The 17,505-nt window shown below is 48.1% G+C and overlaps 1 protein-coding gene across 3 annotated transcripts in view; it reads left to right on the top strand.

The window, feature by feature from the left end:
* The window catches only part of DLGAP1 (DLG associated protein 1), a 928,622-nt gene that overhangs the window by 797,824 nt on the left and 113,293 nt on the right, over positions 1-17,505 (top strand). For all 3 annotated transcript variants that reach the window (XM_075314493.1, XM_075314492.1, XM_075314494.1), the window contains 2 exons: positions 4,754-5,118; positions 17,403-17,494. In XM_075314493.1, coding sequence (XP_075170608.1) covers positions 4,754-5,118; positions 17,403-17,494 — 457 coding nt within the window. The remainder of the gene's footprint in view (positions 1-4,753; positions 5,119-17,402; positions 17,495-17,505) is intronic.

Raw genomic sequence — 17,505 nt, 5'->3', positions numbered from 1 at the left:
AATAGTTCTTCATCCACATTTACATGTCAATTCATATGCCGATTTGTCAGTAAATGAGGAAGGGAAGGTGAGATTGGACTTGTCACTGAAAGAGCTAAATGCGCATTTAAAAAGTTTGGGGGTGATATCCTGCTAACAGGTTCCCTTTAAGAATAAATGGTGAGTGCAGGAGTAGGTGATTGATAAGTGGGAGGAAAAGGTATTTTTCTCTTATAAGACATATTGCAGAGTTTCATGTCTTCACCTGTACTTTATGGAAAACAATTAGAAGTGTAATTACTATTTAAGGTTTGTCCATTCTACCTCATTTTATGGACCTGTAGAAGTTATAGAGGGAAGAGACAGCGACTCCCTTAAAAGCGAAGTTCACCCATTGATATGCAACTTCTTTGTTTTGTCCAAATAACTTACTACTAACAAAGCTGTCAATATATAGTATAATTGCTCCCTGCTTCTAAATCTTACTGTGTAACCTTCTCCATTGTGTAGATTGCACATCCTGAACTCTCTACAGACACTTGGCATGCAGCGACATGTGAACATAGTTCTCCTTTGTTCTCGCTATGAAACTTGGAGATGTTTATTTGAAGTTGGTTTCGCATTTGCTTGGATGTTGAATATTTGACCAGTGTTCTTGAATTAATTGCAGGCAGCAAGTTGTAAAACAAAGGTAAAACAAGAGCAAACACAAATCCATTCAGATTTCCTTTTAAAGGAGATGTCCCATGCAAGAAAACGAAAAGCATGCCTCATACTTTATTATACAAGAGTCACATGTGACTGGGAAATGACAGTGACAGCATGTCTGTGCCTGACATCGGCTGGAAGGGAGTCCACCAATGCTTTTATTTCTCTACTTGGATGCATACATCCTCCTTATACTTTGCATGGGATTAGGAATGAACAAAGTTATTTCGCAGCTTTAAGTTTTGCAGGGCTTTTACTTAATGGTCAGATAATTGCGAATACATTTTAGTTTGGTAGTCACCCATAATTGGAACTGAACTTGTTTTTTAAGTGACAAAGCAAGTGGTTGGCCAGAAGAAAATATATATGTACAAGCTGTGGTACCCAGCGTTGAACGGGATAGAAACTAAGCGGTACTTTGCACACTACGACATCGCAGCTGCGATGTCGGTGGGGTCAAATCGAAAGTGATGCACATCCGGCGTCGCTGTCGACATCGGAGTATGTGAAGCATTTTTTATACGATTAACGAGCACAAAAGCATCGTAATAGTATTATCGGTGAAGTGTCGGTCATTTTCATAATTGCGCTCCAGTGACGGTACGATGTTGTTCCTCGTTCCTGCGGCAGCACACATTGCTGTGTGAGAAGCCGCAGGAGCGAGGAACATTTGCTTACCTGCGTCACCGCGGCCCACACCGGCTATGTGGAAGGACGAAGGTGGGCGGGATGTTTATGTCCCGCCCATCTCCGCCCCTCCGCTTCTATTGGCCGCCTGCTGTGTGACGTCGCTGTGACGCCGCATGACCCGCCCCCTTAGGAAGGAGGCGGGTTGCCAGCCAGAGCGACGCCGCAGGGCAGATAAGTCCATGTAAAGCTGCCGTAGCGATAATGTTCGCTACGGCAGCTATCACAAGAGATCGCAGCTGCGACAGGGGCGGGGACTATCGCGCTCGGCATCGCAGCAATTTGCCTGCGATGTCGTAGTGTTCAAAATACCCTAAGTGTCTCTCCATCTCTGTCTGTCTCCCTCTGTCTGTCTGTCTCTGTCTGCCTTTCTTCTGCCTCTCTCTCTCTCTCTCTCTCTCTCTTTCTATGTGAGTGTGTGTGTGTGTGTGTGTGTGTCTCTGTGCCAGTCTCTGTCTCAGTTTCTTTCTCCGTCTCTGTGTGTCTAGGTCTCTGTGTGTCTCAGTGTGTCTGTCTGTCTTAGTCTGTGTGTCTGTCTCTGTATCTGTCTCTCTGTGTGTCTGTGTCTCTGTCTCTGTGTGTGTCTGTGGGTGTCTCTGTATCAGTCTTTGTGTGTCTCTGTCTCTGTGTGTCTGTCTCTGTGTGTCTCTGTCTCTGTGTGTCTCTGTCTCTGTGTGTGTCTGTCTGTGTGTGTCACTGTGTGTCTCTGTGTGTCTCTGCCTCTATGTGTGTTTGTGTGTCTGTGTCTCAGTGTGTCTGTATCTGTCTCTGTGTGTGTCTGTGTCTCTGTGTGTGTCTGTATGTGTGTCTGTGTGTCTGTGTGTCTGTCTCTGTGTGTGTCTCTTTGTGTGTTTGTGTCTCTGTGTCTGTCTCTCTGTCTGTCTGTGTGTGTCTGTCTCTGTGTGTCTTTGTCTTTGTGTGTCTCTGTCTCTATGTGTATCTATCTCTACCGAAATTATATTACCTCACAAATAAGCTGTCTTATACTAAGAATGTCCAATCAGAGCTCCTATTAATGACCTGTAGCTCCCAGCTCCATGGAGTTTAATATAAACAGTTTTTTTTGCAATTAACTGTAAAGTGCGGGGTTTAATTTTGCTCTCAAAACATAGTCTATGACGTTTCATGAGTCAAATGAGGTGTCTGTGCAAAATTTTGTTATTGTAAATGCGACGGTGTGGATTCCTTTAGCAGACATACATACACACACACACACACACATACACTCAGCTTATATCTATTAAATATAATGAATATATTTGTATATAAAATCTGCCTTTAATAAGTATTCATACCTTTCTGCATTTTACCATGTTCTACCGCAAACCTAAATGTCCGGTGTGTTTCTTGGTTTTCATCCCTAATGTTCTCAAAAAATTCTCTGAGGCCTTCACAGACCAGCTGTTGTTATTAGTGATTGGTGAAACTGAACTGTAAAGTTTGGGGTCCGTACCAGACACTAAAGGGTGCTTTACACGCTGCGACATCGCTACCAATATATCGTAGGGGTCACGTCGTTAGTGACGCACATCCGGCGCTGGTAGCGACATCGCAGTGTGTGACACCAAGGAGTGACGATCAACGATCGCAAAATCGTTCATAAACGTTGATCGTTGACACGTCGCTCCTTTCCTTAATATCGCTGCTGCTACAGGTACGATGTTGTTCGTCGTTCCTGCAGCATCACACATCGCTATGTGTGACACCGCAGGAGCGACGAACATTTCCTTACCTGCGTCTACCGGCAATGCGGAAGTAAGGAGGTGGGCGGGATGTTACGTTCCGCTCATCTCCGCCCCTCCTTTGCTGTTGGGCGGCCGTTTATTGACGCTGCAGTGACATCGCTATGACACCGAACGCACCTCCCCCTTGAGGGAGGGATTGTTTGGCAGTCACAGCGACGTCGCTGACAAGGTATGTGCGTGTGACGCTGCCGCAGCGATAATGTTCGCTACAGCAGCGAGCACCAAATGTCGCACGAACGACGGGGGCAGGTACTATCGCGCTCGACATCGCTAGTAATTGCTAGCGATGTCGCAGCGTGTAAAGCACCCTTTAGTGTCCATGCATGGACTCCGAACATGGACTTCTCAGGGAAATCTGTGTTACTGTTCGGTTTCAGACACCGAGATAAAAATTTTAAAAAAGGAAAACTGGGATTAAAGCAGGACAATTATACTTACCGAGTCTCCGCGTAGCTATCACTCTGCTTCCGGGTCCGCTCATTGAATCTCATGAATATTCACTGCTTCCGTCACTCACCTTATATGACAGTGTCTGTAATTGACTTCAGTCAGACTGCTGGCGTGCCGCCATTTGTGATTGGTTGCCGTCACAGTAGCTGTCTGTGTCCCCGAAGTGGAGTGGAAAAATGACGTAGGGCCTCCCGTATTTGGATACCCAGCACAGATAAAGCAGACCGCTGGAGGCTGCAGCTCCCAGCTGTGTGCGTTATTTTGGTTATGTATCAAAATACAAGGGACCTCATGCGGCTTTTTTATATCCAGCCAAGATAAAGCTGACAGATGGGGGCTGGTATTCTGAGGCTGGGGAGGCCCATGGTTATTAGATCCCCCCCCAGCCTAAGAATAGCAGCCTGCAGGCACCCCAGAACTGGCGCATCCATTAGTTTCGCCAATCCTAGCTCTTTATCCAGCTTAAACGTTAGCAAGTGGGGTAATATAAGGGGTTAATGACAGCTGTGATATGTCAAAAAATCACAGGGGCGGGATAACATGGAAAGAAGGCCAACTAGTCTTGGGAACTAACGCTCCTTTGAATAGTCAAAAGTCTAATTAGCATATGAAAAACGGAGGTAATAAATGTTTTTTTTAAAGTTTGATTTTAGAGAATGATGTTATATGGGGCTGGTTAGGAAGGGAATTTTGACATGTAAATGCTGCTGGCTTGGAGGGCATAAGAGACCTGACAGGCTCTATTTAAGAAGTTGAAAAATCTACAATGCGCTTAGAAAAGATATCTAAAATCATCAAAGTTCAATACCAAAGAAAGAAGGGGTTTTCTGAAACATATCCTAACAGACACATGGGTTACAGCTACGGCTGAGGTCACATTTACAGCTCTTTCACTGTTTGGTTTCGTCATAGCTGCACAATGTACTTGTTTTCCTCTGAACAGAGTCACAAGCTGTAATGATCATATCTGGCTGCTCACGTTCTAAGTAGGACTCAGCGCAATCAGTGTAACGTCCTCAGCTCACCTCTGTCCTCAGCACCTTCCCTATTCTGAAGTAGGATACGCGATGTCAGATTCACAATCAGCACTGGTATTTCAGGAAGACGATGTTCTGTAATATGATAGCCTTCACACATAGAAAAGTGCGAGAAGTGTTAATGATAATCTTTGGTTTCTTTTTCAGTATCTTCATGTATCACCACATATAAAAAGACACCTCCTCCGGTACCACCCCGGACAACTACAAAACCTTTCATCTCCATCACTGCTCAGAGTAGCACAGAATCAGCCCAAGATGCCTACATGGATGGACATGGACAAAGGGGGGATATGATTAGTCAGTCAGGGCTCAGCAATTCTACGGAGAGCCTGGACAGTATGAAAGCTCTTACCGCCGCAATTGAAGCTGCCAACGCTCAGATCCATGGCCCGGCAAGCCAGCACATGGACAACACCATGACCGTAAACTCTACGTCAACGGTTTCCACCATCACTGCAGAGGACAGGAAAAAGAATCAGTTCAGGAAAAACTTATCCATTGGAATTCAGGTAATCCCACCCGTTTTTCTACACACCACATGGAAGTATTTATTATTTATTATTATTTTTTATTATTATTATTATTATAGTGCCATTTATTCTATTGCGCTTTACAAAAGGGGTATACATAATAGGGACAAGTACAATAATCATGAACAATACAAGGTACAGGCTGGTACAGGAGAAGAGAGGACCCTGCCCGTGAGGGCTCACAGCCTACAAGGGATGGGTGAGGATACAGTAGGTGACCAGAACTGCAGTATTCGGACCATCACAACACAAGCAATGGCTAAACATGTTCGCAAGCACCAATAAAGCTATATATTCAGTTATGACTGCAAAAAATAGAGAAGTCTTTTGTACAGTTCACCAAGGCAAGGGAATACTCAGTAGGGTGTGGTGCTCAGAAACAGGAGGTCGGCTCCTGAAGGCAGGTGATTCCACAATGAATTGAAGAAAATCCAGCATCTGCTTGAATAAATTCTTAAAACATCACGATTTATTCCATATTTTAAAATGTGAGCCAAGTTAAAACCAAAGGTAAGTAGATAACAAGTCTACGTGTTTTGGCCGCTACATTCCCTTATTCATGACCAAAATGCCCGAAACATGTAGACCTGTTGTCTACTTACCTTTGGATTTAACTTTGTTCCTGTTTTAAAATATGGAATAAATCTTGCGGATGCTGGATTTTCTTCAATTCATTGTGGATTAAATTATGACTACTATATACAAAAGCCAGAGAGCATATCAGACATAAAGAATATTAAAATATATGTTTATAGGATAGGACAGAAAAACAACTCTACTTAAAATATTTTCCACCTTTAAAAGTTGTAGTAATTTTGAGAGGTAAGCACTAAGGGGTGCTTCACACACAGCGAGCTCACTGCCGAGATCGCTGCTGAGTCACGCTTTTTGTGACGCAGCAGTGACCTCATTAGCGATCTCGCTGTGTGTGACAATGAGCAGCGATCTGGCCCCTGCTGCGAGATCGCTGCTCGTTACACACAGCCCTGGTTCGTTTTCTTCAAAGGCGCTCTCCCACTGTGACACACAGATCGCTGTGTGTGACAGCGAGAGAGCGACAAATGAAGCGAGCAGGGAGCAGAAGCCGGCGTCTGACAGCTGAGGTAAGCTTGTAACCAAGATAAACATCGGGTAACCAAGGTGGTTACCCGATATTTACCTTAGTTACCAGCCTCTGCAGCTCTCACGCTGCCTGAGCTGCCGGCTCCGGCTCTCTGCATATGTAGCTGCTGTACACATCGGGTTAATTAACCCGATGTGTACAGCAGCTAGGAGAGCAAGGAGCCAGCGCTAAGCAGTGTGCGCGGCTCTCTGCACATGTAGCTGCATTACACATCGGGTTAATTAACCCGATGTGTACTGTAGCTAGGAGAGCAAGGAGCCAGCGCTCAGTGTGCGCGGCTCCCTGCTCCCTGCACACAGCTAAGCGGTGTGCGCTGGTAACTAATGTAAACATCGGGTAACCATACCCGATGTTTACCTTAGTTACCAGTCTCCGCAGCTTCCAGACGGCGGCTCCGTGCAAGCGCAGCGTCGCTTGCACGTCGCTGCTGGCTGGGGGCTGTTCACTGGTCGCTGGTGAGATCTGCCTGTTTGACAGCTCACCAGCGACCATGTAGCGATGCAGCAGCGATCCTGACCAGGTCAGATCGCTGGTCGGATCGCTGGTGCATCGCTAAGTGTGAAGGTACCCTTATAGAGTTCATCTGATAATGAGGCAGTTAGCAATGTACCAAAGAGAAAAAAATCGAGATTACTAAAGTAACCAATCAGATTGTAGCTCTCATTACTCTAAGGCTATGTGCACACAGTGCGTTTTTCGCGGCGTTTTTGCGCGTTTTTCGGGTGCGTTTTTGGCCTCAAAACTGCATGACTTTGCTTCCCCCAGCAAAGTCTATGAGTTTTCATTTTTGCTGTGCCCACACATCTGTTTTTTTTCAGCTGCGTTTTTGTGGTGCCACAAAAACGCAGCATGTCAATTATTCCCGCGTTTTTCACTGCGCTTTTCATCCATTGAGTTCAATGGGATGTTGAAAGACGCAATGAGAAACGCAAATAGCTGCGTTTTGGTGCGTTTCTAAGACCAAAAACGCAGCTATAAACGCAGGAGGTGGGCAGTAAAGTGACGTGTACAGGAAGAGGATTCCTTCTGTCAGTATAGACAGAAGCGTGAATCCTCCCGGTACCGTCACCGTCGCTTCCACCTCCCGTCCTGTGCATGTATGCTGCCGTGCGGCGCCATGTACAGGCAGGAGGTGGAAGCGGCTGCAAAATCAAAAGTTAACAGTAAAAAAAAAAAAAGTTATACTCACCTGTCTGCAGACTCCCAGTGCCATGCCCGCTCCCATCTCCTCACGGTATCGCCGCTCCGGCTGTGTGCAGACGGCTGGGACACCTCCGGTGGATGCAGGACCTGGCGATGGATCACCTGATGCAGTCACCTGACGCATCAGGTGATCATAAGTATCGCGGTGACACGGGCGCCCGGCTGGTATCAGCGGATGAGTCAGGAGACTTCATCCCCGATTACCGGCAGCTGCTGCAGCGATCGGACGGGATCAGACTCCCGCCCCATCGCTGCAGGAGCTGCCGGTAATCACCACATAAGTGAGTATTATTTTTTTTATTTTTCTTTTGCACTGATGCATCAGCTGATTGCATAATCGGCTATTATACAATCAGCTGATGTGTCATGTGATTCACATCCTTGATCCTGACACATCATCTGATCGCTTTGCCTTCCAGCAAACCGATCAGATGATATTGGATCCGGATTGGACGGCGCGGGACCCTGACCCAGGATTACTGCGGAGGGGGGTTTATTTCAATAAAGATGGAGTCACTAATTGTGTTGTGTTTTATTTCTAATAAAAATATTTTTCTGTGTGTTGTGTTTTTTTTTTATCTTTACTAGAAATTCATGGTGGCCATGTCTAATTTTGGCGTGACACCATGAATTTCGGGCTTAGGGCCAGCTGATAATATACAGCTAGCCCTAACTCCATTATTATTACCCAGCTAGCCACCCGGCTTCAGGGCAGCTGGAAGAGTTGGATACAGCGCCAGAAGATGGCGCTTCTATGAAAGCGCCATTTTCTGGGGTGGCTGCGGGACTGCAATTCACAGTGGGGGTGCCCAGAAAGCATGGGCACCCTGCACTGTGGATTCCAATCCCCAGCTGCCTAGTTGTACCCGGCTGGACTCAAAAATTGGGCGAAGCCCACGTCATTTTTTTTTTAAATTATTTCATGAAATTCATGAAATAATTTAAAAAAAAAGGGCTTCTCTATATTTTTGGTTCCCAGCCGGGTACAAATAGGCAGCTGGGGGTTGGGGGCAGCCGTACCTGCCTGCTGTACCCGGCTAGCATACAAAAATATGGCGAAGCCCACGTCATTTTTTTTGTTTGGGGGGCAAAGAAATCCTGCATACAGTCCTGGAAGGAGGATGCTGAGCCTTGTAGTTCGACAGCTGCTGTCTGCTCTCCTGCATACACTATTGGATGGAGGATGCTGAGCCTTGTAGGTCTGCTCCCCCTGACTCTCCCTCAAGCATACAGTCCTGGATGGAGCATGCTGAGCCTTGTAGTTCTGCAGCTGTCTGCTCTCCTGCATACACTATTGGATGGAGGATGCTGAGCCTTGTAGTTCTGCAGCTGTCTGCTCTTCTGCATACACTAGTGGAGAATGAAGAACACATTGAAGAAGGAAATGACATCAGACCTTTTTTTTTTGTTCACTGATAAAAAACGCATAAAGACGCAGTGAGCAAAAACGCAGCAAAACGCAGCAAAAAAACGCACCAAATCGCGGCAAAACGCGTGCGTTTTTTGCCGCGTTTTTTTGACGCAGGTGCATTTTTGTGCGTTTTTAGCGGCCAAAAACGCACAAAAACGCAGCGTCAAAAAGACGCACTGTGTGCACATAGCCTAAGGACCATCAGATAATGAAAACAATGTCTTGAGTGGTTGCTAAAGGCATCTTCGCCACCCCACTCCTCTATCTTTGTTTTCCTTGCACTGGCATAAAACAATAGAAAATGTAGTAGGACAATATAGACTAGTAACTGAGATAAGTAGTAAAGTGTGAGAAATTCACCAAAAGCATTATTAAAGTGAATCTGTCAGGTCCAATATGCACCCAGAACCACGAGCAGTTCTGGGTGTATATTGCTAATCCCTGCCTAACCGTCCCTGTATACACTAGCATAGATAAAGAGATCTTTAGAAAAAGTATTTCTAAGGATCTTTTATAGTATGCTAATGAGCTACGGGACTAGTCCCAAGGGTGTTGCTTTCCTTGCTAGTTGGTCCCATTAGTATGTTAATACACTCTTATGGGCATGCTAACGTGCTAATGAATGCGCAGCATCAGAGAATGATCTCACTCACCTCTCCGCTTCCATCGCCGCCCAACGCTGGATTTCGGCTCAGTGCGCATGACCTCAGTAGTTTCGGTCATGCGCACTATAAAGCTGGGTGTACGCGTGCACCCGGCTTCAAACTAAAGTAGTGTGCATGACCAAAAGTCTGGGATCATGCACACTGAGCTGAAATCCAGCATCGGGTGGCGATGGAAGCGGAGAGATTAGTGAGATCATCCTCTGACGTTGCGCATTCATTAGCATGTTTGCGCACCCATAGGCGCGTGCTAATATACTAATGGGACCGAATAGCAAGGGAAGCAACGAACTTGGGACTAGTCCCTGAGCTCATTAGCATACGATAAAAGATCTTTAGAAATACTTTTTATAAAGATCTCTTGACATCTCTATGAGGGATACTTCTGTCTTCATAAATTATACCCACTTAATTACTATATCTATAAATAATGACAAGACAACTTCCATTGGACGAATGGCCACAGCTTTATTTAACAAGTGTGTATATGTATATATCTTTCCCGCGGCTCAACATGCCGCCCCTTTAATTAAAACCATAACTGATATATATATATATATATATATATATATATATATATACACACATATACATTCCAAACACCACAAACCAAACACCGTCCATCCCATAAGCAACCAATTCTTCCTATCCCCTGGCCGTATCCTAAAACCAGCCCAAGGGACCACCTCGGCCGTGACCAAAACCGACCCGAGGTGTGAGAGGTATTAAAGTTCCATCGTTAAATACCCCTCCCCCGAACCTGCAGGACCTACGCCCACAAGTTCCCGATTTCTTACGAAGCCACTACCCCTGAGTGACTTCGTACCACCAACCGAGTATCGGTACTCCCAGCCTCTGACAACGGACCTATCCCCCCGCCAGCGACTGGCCACGTGACCCCTTACATGGCCCGGGCCCTCCACACCCCCACTGCATGCTCCGAACCTTCCCGCAAACCGAGCATCCACAGATCCAAACCAATATCAGTGAGATGAACTCCGTCCTGCCGCAAATATTGATCCGACGACTACTCTAAGTCCCTGTGCCACACAACAAAGCCTCCATTCCACGCCACAAATTGGCCACTCGCCCTGTTCAACTTGCTACGCGCCCTGTTAATCCGCTAAACTGACCTGGCAAAACGCCAACTCATCCGAGCCACGATATCTGACCAGACGATAACGATACCCGGAAACCCTCACCACACTAGCCAAAGGTCCAACTTAATTTTCCGCTTCAAATCTCTGGCTGCCCGCACTCCCAAATCATTTCCTCCCGCATGTAAATTAAAACCTTGGGATCCTGGTCAACCCTAGCATAATATGCCACCTCCGCGCATACTCTCCCCCACATCAAACCACGAATCCCAATCCATTTTACTCGCGCCTCCCCTCTCGCCATTCCGAGTTGTCGACCGTCCGTATGCACGTCCGCACGCAACGCCCCCCAGTACACGTAGGAGTGCCCGAGTACACAGACAAGACACACACCTATAAGCTTATAAACACCATTAAGAACAGAAAAAACCCACATGCCGCACAGCCATTAAACATCCCCTATTAACCTCCAAACTGAATCGATCGCCCTCACGCGATTCCTTGGCACTGCTCCCACCTGTGCCAAACAAGACTTCAATATTGCTACAAATTTAAATTTGAACAACGATGACCCGTCCTCATGCCTCAGGAAGGAGCCAGGGTAACCCCCGCGCATCCTTAAAACCTGCCACCTGTGCAACCGGACACCAGTGGTGTCCTGGAATGCCATACAACACCGTCAAATGTCCACGACCCATCTGATCCGTTTTGGAATGGTGCAAAGTACATTCAACTCGACCGTCCCCCAGCCCAACATCCCCTATTAAAATGCCTCCTGCCACCTGCTTTGCAGGACTAATCAATTCACTAATGCGAAAAGCACCAAAAAACGACAAAACAAGTGCCACCGCAAACAATGCCTGCTCATACTGTGAACTGTGATGAACACACCTCACCCAAACAACGCACCATAAGTGCCAACAAGTGAATAGAAATTGGTCTTGTCTCCCGAGCCCTCGGCCCTTTCCTAAAACCTTCCATGGCTTGCCGCACCAGAAAATCTTTTGTAGCATCTGTAACCACGTGCAATTTAGACAAAAACGCTAGTGCCGCCAACCTGTGTCCCATCACCGACACTGATCGGCCCGCCAAACATTCTCAGCTAACAAAAAGCAAAACCCCCAACACCCGTCCATTGTAACCAGGCCCCATTAAACCCTCTCGTTCCAATTCTTCCCATTTCTTCCACAGTGACTGATATCGGCACCAAGTGATCTCGGTCACCGATCTCCTAATCCGTTTGAAAGGGAAACCGGTGCCAGATCACACAGCCAGCCTGGACATTGTTCTCCATCCTCGTCCACCCCCGGCACCAGTCTCCTGAACCTGCGACACTGAAATCAAAACAGTGCGTCAGCCACCCCAATTTTGTACCCCCAGCACATGCCTTGCCACCACACAAATATTGTAATCCAAGCAACGCAGCACCAAATGCCTTAAATACCCCACTACTGGGGGTGATTTTGCTGACAAAGTGTTAATAGCATGCACCACTGCCATATTATCGCAGTGTAAGCAAACCTTTTTTCCAACAAATTCTGAACCCCACAACTCGATTGCCACTACAATCAGAAAGGGTTCGAGCAACGCCAGATTTTTTACCAACCCTTTCTCCTTCCACAGCCGTGGCCACTCCCCAACACCCCAGTGAGTCTGAAAATCGCTCCAAAACCCACCGCTCCTGCCGCATCCGTAAACAGTTCCAGCTGACTATAGGACATTGTTATACTCATCCACAACGTCTTTCCATTGTACTTGTCAAAAAAGGAGTCCCAAACCAGCAAGTCCCCTTTCATCACCTTTTCCACTCTAACAAAGTGATTTGGCGATACGACACCTGAGGTCGCACTTGCCCATCTTCTATTGAATATCCGCCCCATCGGCATAATGCGACATGCAAAATTCAATTTACTTAACACCGGCTGCAAAACCCTCAACCTTACCTTTCTTGCCTGATACAACGCTCTAACAAACGCTTTAAATCCACCAACTTCTCTTCTGGCAGCCGGCACTCCATGGCAACTGTATCGATTTTCGATGCCCAAGAAACAAAAAAACCGTCGCTGGTCCTTCCGTTTTTTCTTTGCCAACGACATACCAAAACTCAGCGCAATCCGCTCCAAAGTAAACAATAACAAGGAACAAACCGAGGAACCCGCCGACCCAACGCACAAAAAATCATCCAGAGAGTAAATTACTGAATGAACCCCTGCCACGTCCCGCACTCCCCATTCCAGAAAGGAACTAAATGCTTCAAAATAAGCACAGGAAATAGAACAACCCATGGGCAGGCAGAGATCACATAATATTCTCCATTCCACATGCACCGCAACAAATGATGGCTATCTGGATTGACCGGAAGCAAGCGAAAAGCCGCTTCCACATCTGATTTCGCCATCAACACCCCCTGTCCTGCCGCTCGCACTAATTCAAACGCCCTAGCAAATGAAATGCAAGAAACTGCGGACAGATCCGGTGAGATCCCATCATTAACCGACAACCCGGCCGGGTAAGATTACTGATGTAAGAGCCTGAATTTCATCCGCTCTTTCTTGGGCACAACCCCCCAATGGCGAAATCCTGAGGTTAGGGAATGGAGGGTCCTTACACGGACCCGCCATCCGACCTAGCTCCACCTCCTTAGTTAGCTTGTCCCTCCCAACTTCCGGGTGTTCCGTTGCAGACCTCAAATTACCTGGGCGAAAAACTGGTGCCCGAGAAACAAACGGGAACCTGCAACCGTCAACCAAAACCGTGCCGCAATAACCCTGCTGCCTGCACATCCGTATACCTATTTAGATAGGGAAGCAACCCTCTACTTTCACTGGCATCCTCCCTCTTTCCAGCCCCTTCCCCTGACTTCCCCTTTTCTTTTTAAAACACCTGACCAACGGGTGGGCACCTCAGCAACCGGAACTCTCGTGCTTGAACCGACACGAGGCCCCAAACTTGCAGTGCCCCTCATTACACTGTCAACATGCCCCCTTTCTTTTGCCAGCCGGCGACCTGTTGCTCATACCCGGGATCCCGGCACCCCCACGAAAGGGCTGAGCCGGAGCCGTCATCAACCGCATCCGCAAGGATATATCCTTGTGGTCCCATCTAAGGCCAGGACAGAGAGCATTCCGTTGCCGGAACTGCTCATCATATCTTAACCACCCCAAACCTCCATACACTCGATATGCCTCCCCACTGGAATCCATATAGCTTAAAAGGGGCAGAGCAATGCTCCGGCTCCCTCTCCCTGATGATACTAGCTAGTATGTCAAACGTTTTTTAGCCAATTAGTAAAGGTTCTGGGGATGAACCTATATCTCCTCTTCTCCTCATCCTCTTTTTCCTTCTTTGAATCGCTTAGTTTAACTTTAATCGAGATTAAACTTCTCCAGGGGGAGCAGGGAAAATATTTCCCCATACTCCCCCTTCCAAATTGTTTCCCTCACCTCCTTCTTCAAATGGACCCCCAGCGGACTCTCAAAGCACACATACACTTCGCTCCGCGCCCTGTCATCCAAACGAACTACCTCATCCTCTTTCTCCTTGTCTGCATCCTTCTCCTTCGCCGTCTCAACCCCAGCCGCAACCCGGCCACTTGTGCTTCCACCGCAACCGCAACTCCAGCTCCCTGCACCCCTTCCTCCTGTACCACTGCAACCGATTGCCCAGCCCCAGTGGGGCCCACTCATGCACCCGCCGGAAACACGGACCCGCTTGCTCCCGATCACTTTGCCACCAACCCCTGAAACATGTACTTACAGCCACAACCGACCCCCCCACCCCCAGAACCCACAACATTATGCACAATCGATGATCTCTCACCGGGCTGCCTCTGGTCCGATCCTGGAGCAGCCGTGACAAGATATTCCTGCTGTTGCTCCTCTCCTCCAGATGCGTTCATTCGACGTTCCTCATCGGCGGAATCCGTGGTGCTGCTGGCGTCCTCAGGATTGACCCTCGGAGGGACAAACCGCTCCCGGCGGCCATCAACCCCCGCGGTCATCGCCCCTGCTCCGCCAACTGTCTCCTGCTGGTCGTCTGCCTTTTTAACGGACGTGGCGTCCTGCCGCCATCAGCCCTCGCCGGATCACTGCCCATCTGTGAAGCCACCGCTCCATCGGCCGTCCTCAGAGGTCTCCCTCCCTGCCGGCTGCAGGAAGGCCGTTTCCAGTCCGCCGTCTGCCGGGTCCTCCCTCCAGCCAGATCCCTGCTGGAGGGGACCGTCACCATTGATCGCAGTCTGTGGCCCTGCCGACTGCAGGAGCCACCATCCCCTCCTCCCTGGCTGACGTCCTCTGGCTTCTCGCTCTCTCCAGCCCACTGCCGATTCCGCCGTGGGCGGCTCCCCTGCGGCCTGCAGGGAGTCTCCACTGCTGCCACCTCAAGCTGGGCTCTGCCCCCCGGCCCGCACGTCACCAGGGGCTGCCGTACGGCTGGTCCAGGTCCTTGCAGGACGCGAACCGGAAGTAGGCCTCAGGGAAGCGCCGCCCACTTCCAGCTCGTGGGGTCACAGACGCGGATTCCTCCCGGTGACCGGAGGGGAACCAGGGAACATCCGCGGGCTCCCCTGTCCCGGAGGGTCCCCGAGGGGGCTCCGAAACTGTATTCTAATTCCCCCAGCCGGGGAGTAGCGCTCCGGTGGCCGCGAGCCTGAGCGCGCAGCTCAGGCCGAGGTGCAGGATCAGGCACCACCGGACCGGGAGCGCACACTGTAGCCAGCTGCTCACGCAGTGCCTCGACTCCCAGCACTCCAGAGGCTCCCCGGACCATCTCCATCAGGGCCTCCAAGTCAGAAATCCTGCAGCTCTCCCGATGATGATGACCACCAGCACTTCCAGCAGCATGTGGCCATGCTGATCTTCCTGTAGCAAGAGGAGGTAACCACTGCCTCACCCCACCTATATACCCCCCTGATCAGCCAGCCTCCTAACCTATCCCCCCAATCACAACTGCCCCCTTTTCACCAATCCCATAACCCCATAGAATGCACACTTCTGCATTCCAAACATTAACCCCTTCAGACCCTAGCCCCCTCCAGATTGTCATGGGCTTATTCGCCCTTATAGGGCTCACTTGCCCTCTTTATCTATACTAGTGTATACAAGGATGGTGAGGCAGAGTTTAGCAATATGCACCCAGAACTGCTCGTGGTTCTGAGTGCATATTGGACCTGACAGGTTCACTTTAACATTTATCTAAAATGTGCTCATGTCATTATACTTTCTCTGTATTAGAAGTTTGGGTCTGAGGTTCCAACGGAAAAGTTGCTCTTCGCTCTTTCAAAGCATTTGTAGATGTGTTATTTAGTAGGTCTTTAGGAAAGCTATGGTACATTTTAATTTATAGAGAATTTGTTCTCATATTCCACATATTATTAAATAGATCCTGTAGACCTGATGAGACGGGTGTATTTACTTTGAAAATCTATGTGAGAATAGTTTTAATTATTTTTAAACTTTTCCCACCTGTTATTAAAATGAGTTAGATTTTGACTGAATTTCAATCTCAGCCCAAAGGGGTGTGATAACCTGCTATTCAATGCCATTGCCCAGCATCATCATCGGCAGTGATGCGCTTATCTGTGTCTGTTGTCTGGTGTCTGTTGTCACCGCCTCAGAACACCGGGCTTAGGGTGGCTTTACACGCTACGAGATCGCTAGCCGATGCTAGCGATGGCGAGCGTGATAGCATCCGCCCCTATCGTTATGCCGATATGTGAAGATCGCTGCCGTAGCGAACATTATCGCTACGGCAGCATCACACGCACTTACCTGCTCAGCGACGTCGCTGTGACCGGCGAACCGCCTCCTTTCTAAGGTCGCTGTGACGCTGAGCGAACCGTCCCGTCACTAAGCGGCCGCCCAATCAAAGCGGAGGGGCGGAGATGAGCGGAATGAACATCCCGCCCACCTTCTTCCTTCCTCATTACTGGCGTGTGGCAGGTAAGAAGGGGTTCCTCGTTCCTGCGGCATCACACGTAGCGATGTGTGCTGCCGCAGGAACGAGGAACAACTTCGCCCAAGCGACAGCAGCGATAATTGGGAGAGGACCCCCATGTCAACGAGGAGTGATTTTGGACGTTTTTGCAACGATCCAAAATTGCTCCTAGGAGTCACACACAACGAGATCGCTACAGTGGCCGGATGTGCGTCACAAAATCCGTGACCCCCAACGAGATCGCTCTAGCGATCTCGTAGCGTGTAAAGCCCGCTTTAGGGTCAGTGCACCTGATCAGAAGTCCCCGACACTTCCACCCCTGTGGGAGTGCTAACATGCTAAAAGGGCGGAATGAGTACAGGAATTAACGCCCTTGCGACTAGTCCCTGCGCTCATTAGCATATCATAGAGATTCTTTAGAAATACTTTTTTTCTAAAGATCCCTTTATCTATGCTACTAGATACAGGGACAGTTAGGCAGGGATTGGCAATATGCATCCAGAACTGCTCGTGGTTCTGGGTGCATATTGCACCTGACAGGTTTCCTTTAATCTTTTCAGGAATATAAAGTTTACAGGATTTTCTAAGTACAGCAGTCTCATCAGGTCTAAAAGATCATATTAATGACACATGTATTGTGAAATGTGGTGACAGGTCTGAATTAAAAATCTGAGATAACTCTAAATATTCTATGCAAATGTAAACTCAAATTAATAGAAAAAAAATGACTGTTATGAAAATAAATATTTGTCATTGTGACGACAACATTTTAAAGACACAGGTCAGTTATTACTAGTAATCAATTATATCAGCTGATTAATGTTGTTTTTTAGGTTGATGGGCCAGAAGACGCTATTACCGCAGAGCAGAGAGAGGCCGCCTACAGATATCAATCAGTAGGAATCCAAGTAGAAGAAGAAAGAGCGTAAGAATTCT

Source organism: Anomaloglossus baeobatrachus, chromosome 6 (assembly GCF_048569485.1).
Source record: "Anomaloglossus baeobatrachus isolate aAnoBae1 chromosome 6, aAnoBae1.hap1, whole genome shotgun sequence".
Classification (NCBI taxonomy): domain Eukaryota; kingdom Metazoa; phylum Chordata; class Amphibia; order Anura; family Aromobatidae; genus Anomaloglossus; species Anomaloglossus baeobatrachus.
This window is presented reverse-complemented; position numbering and strand designations above follow the sequence as displayed.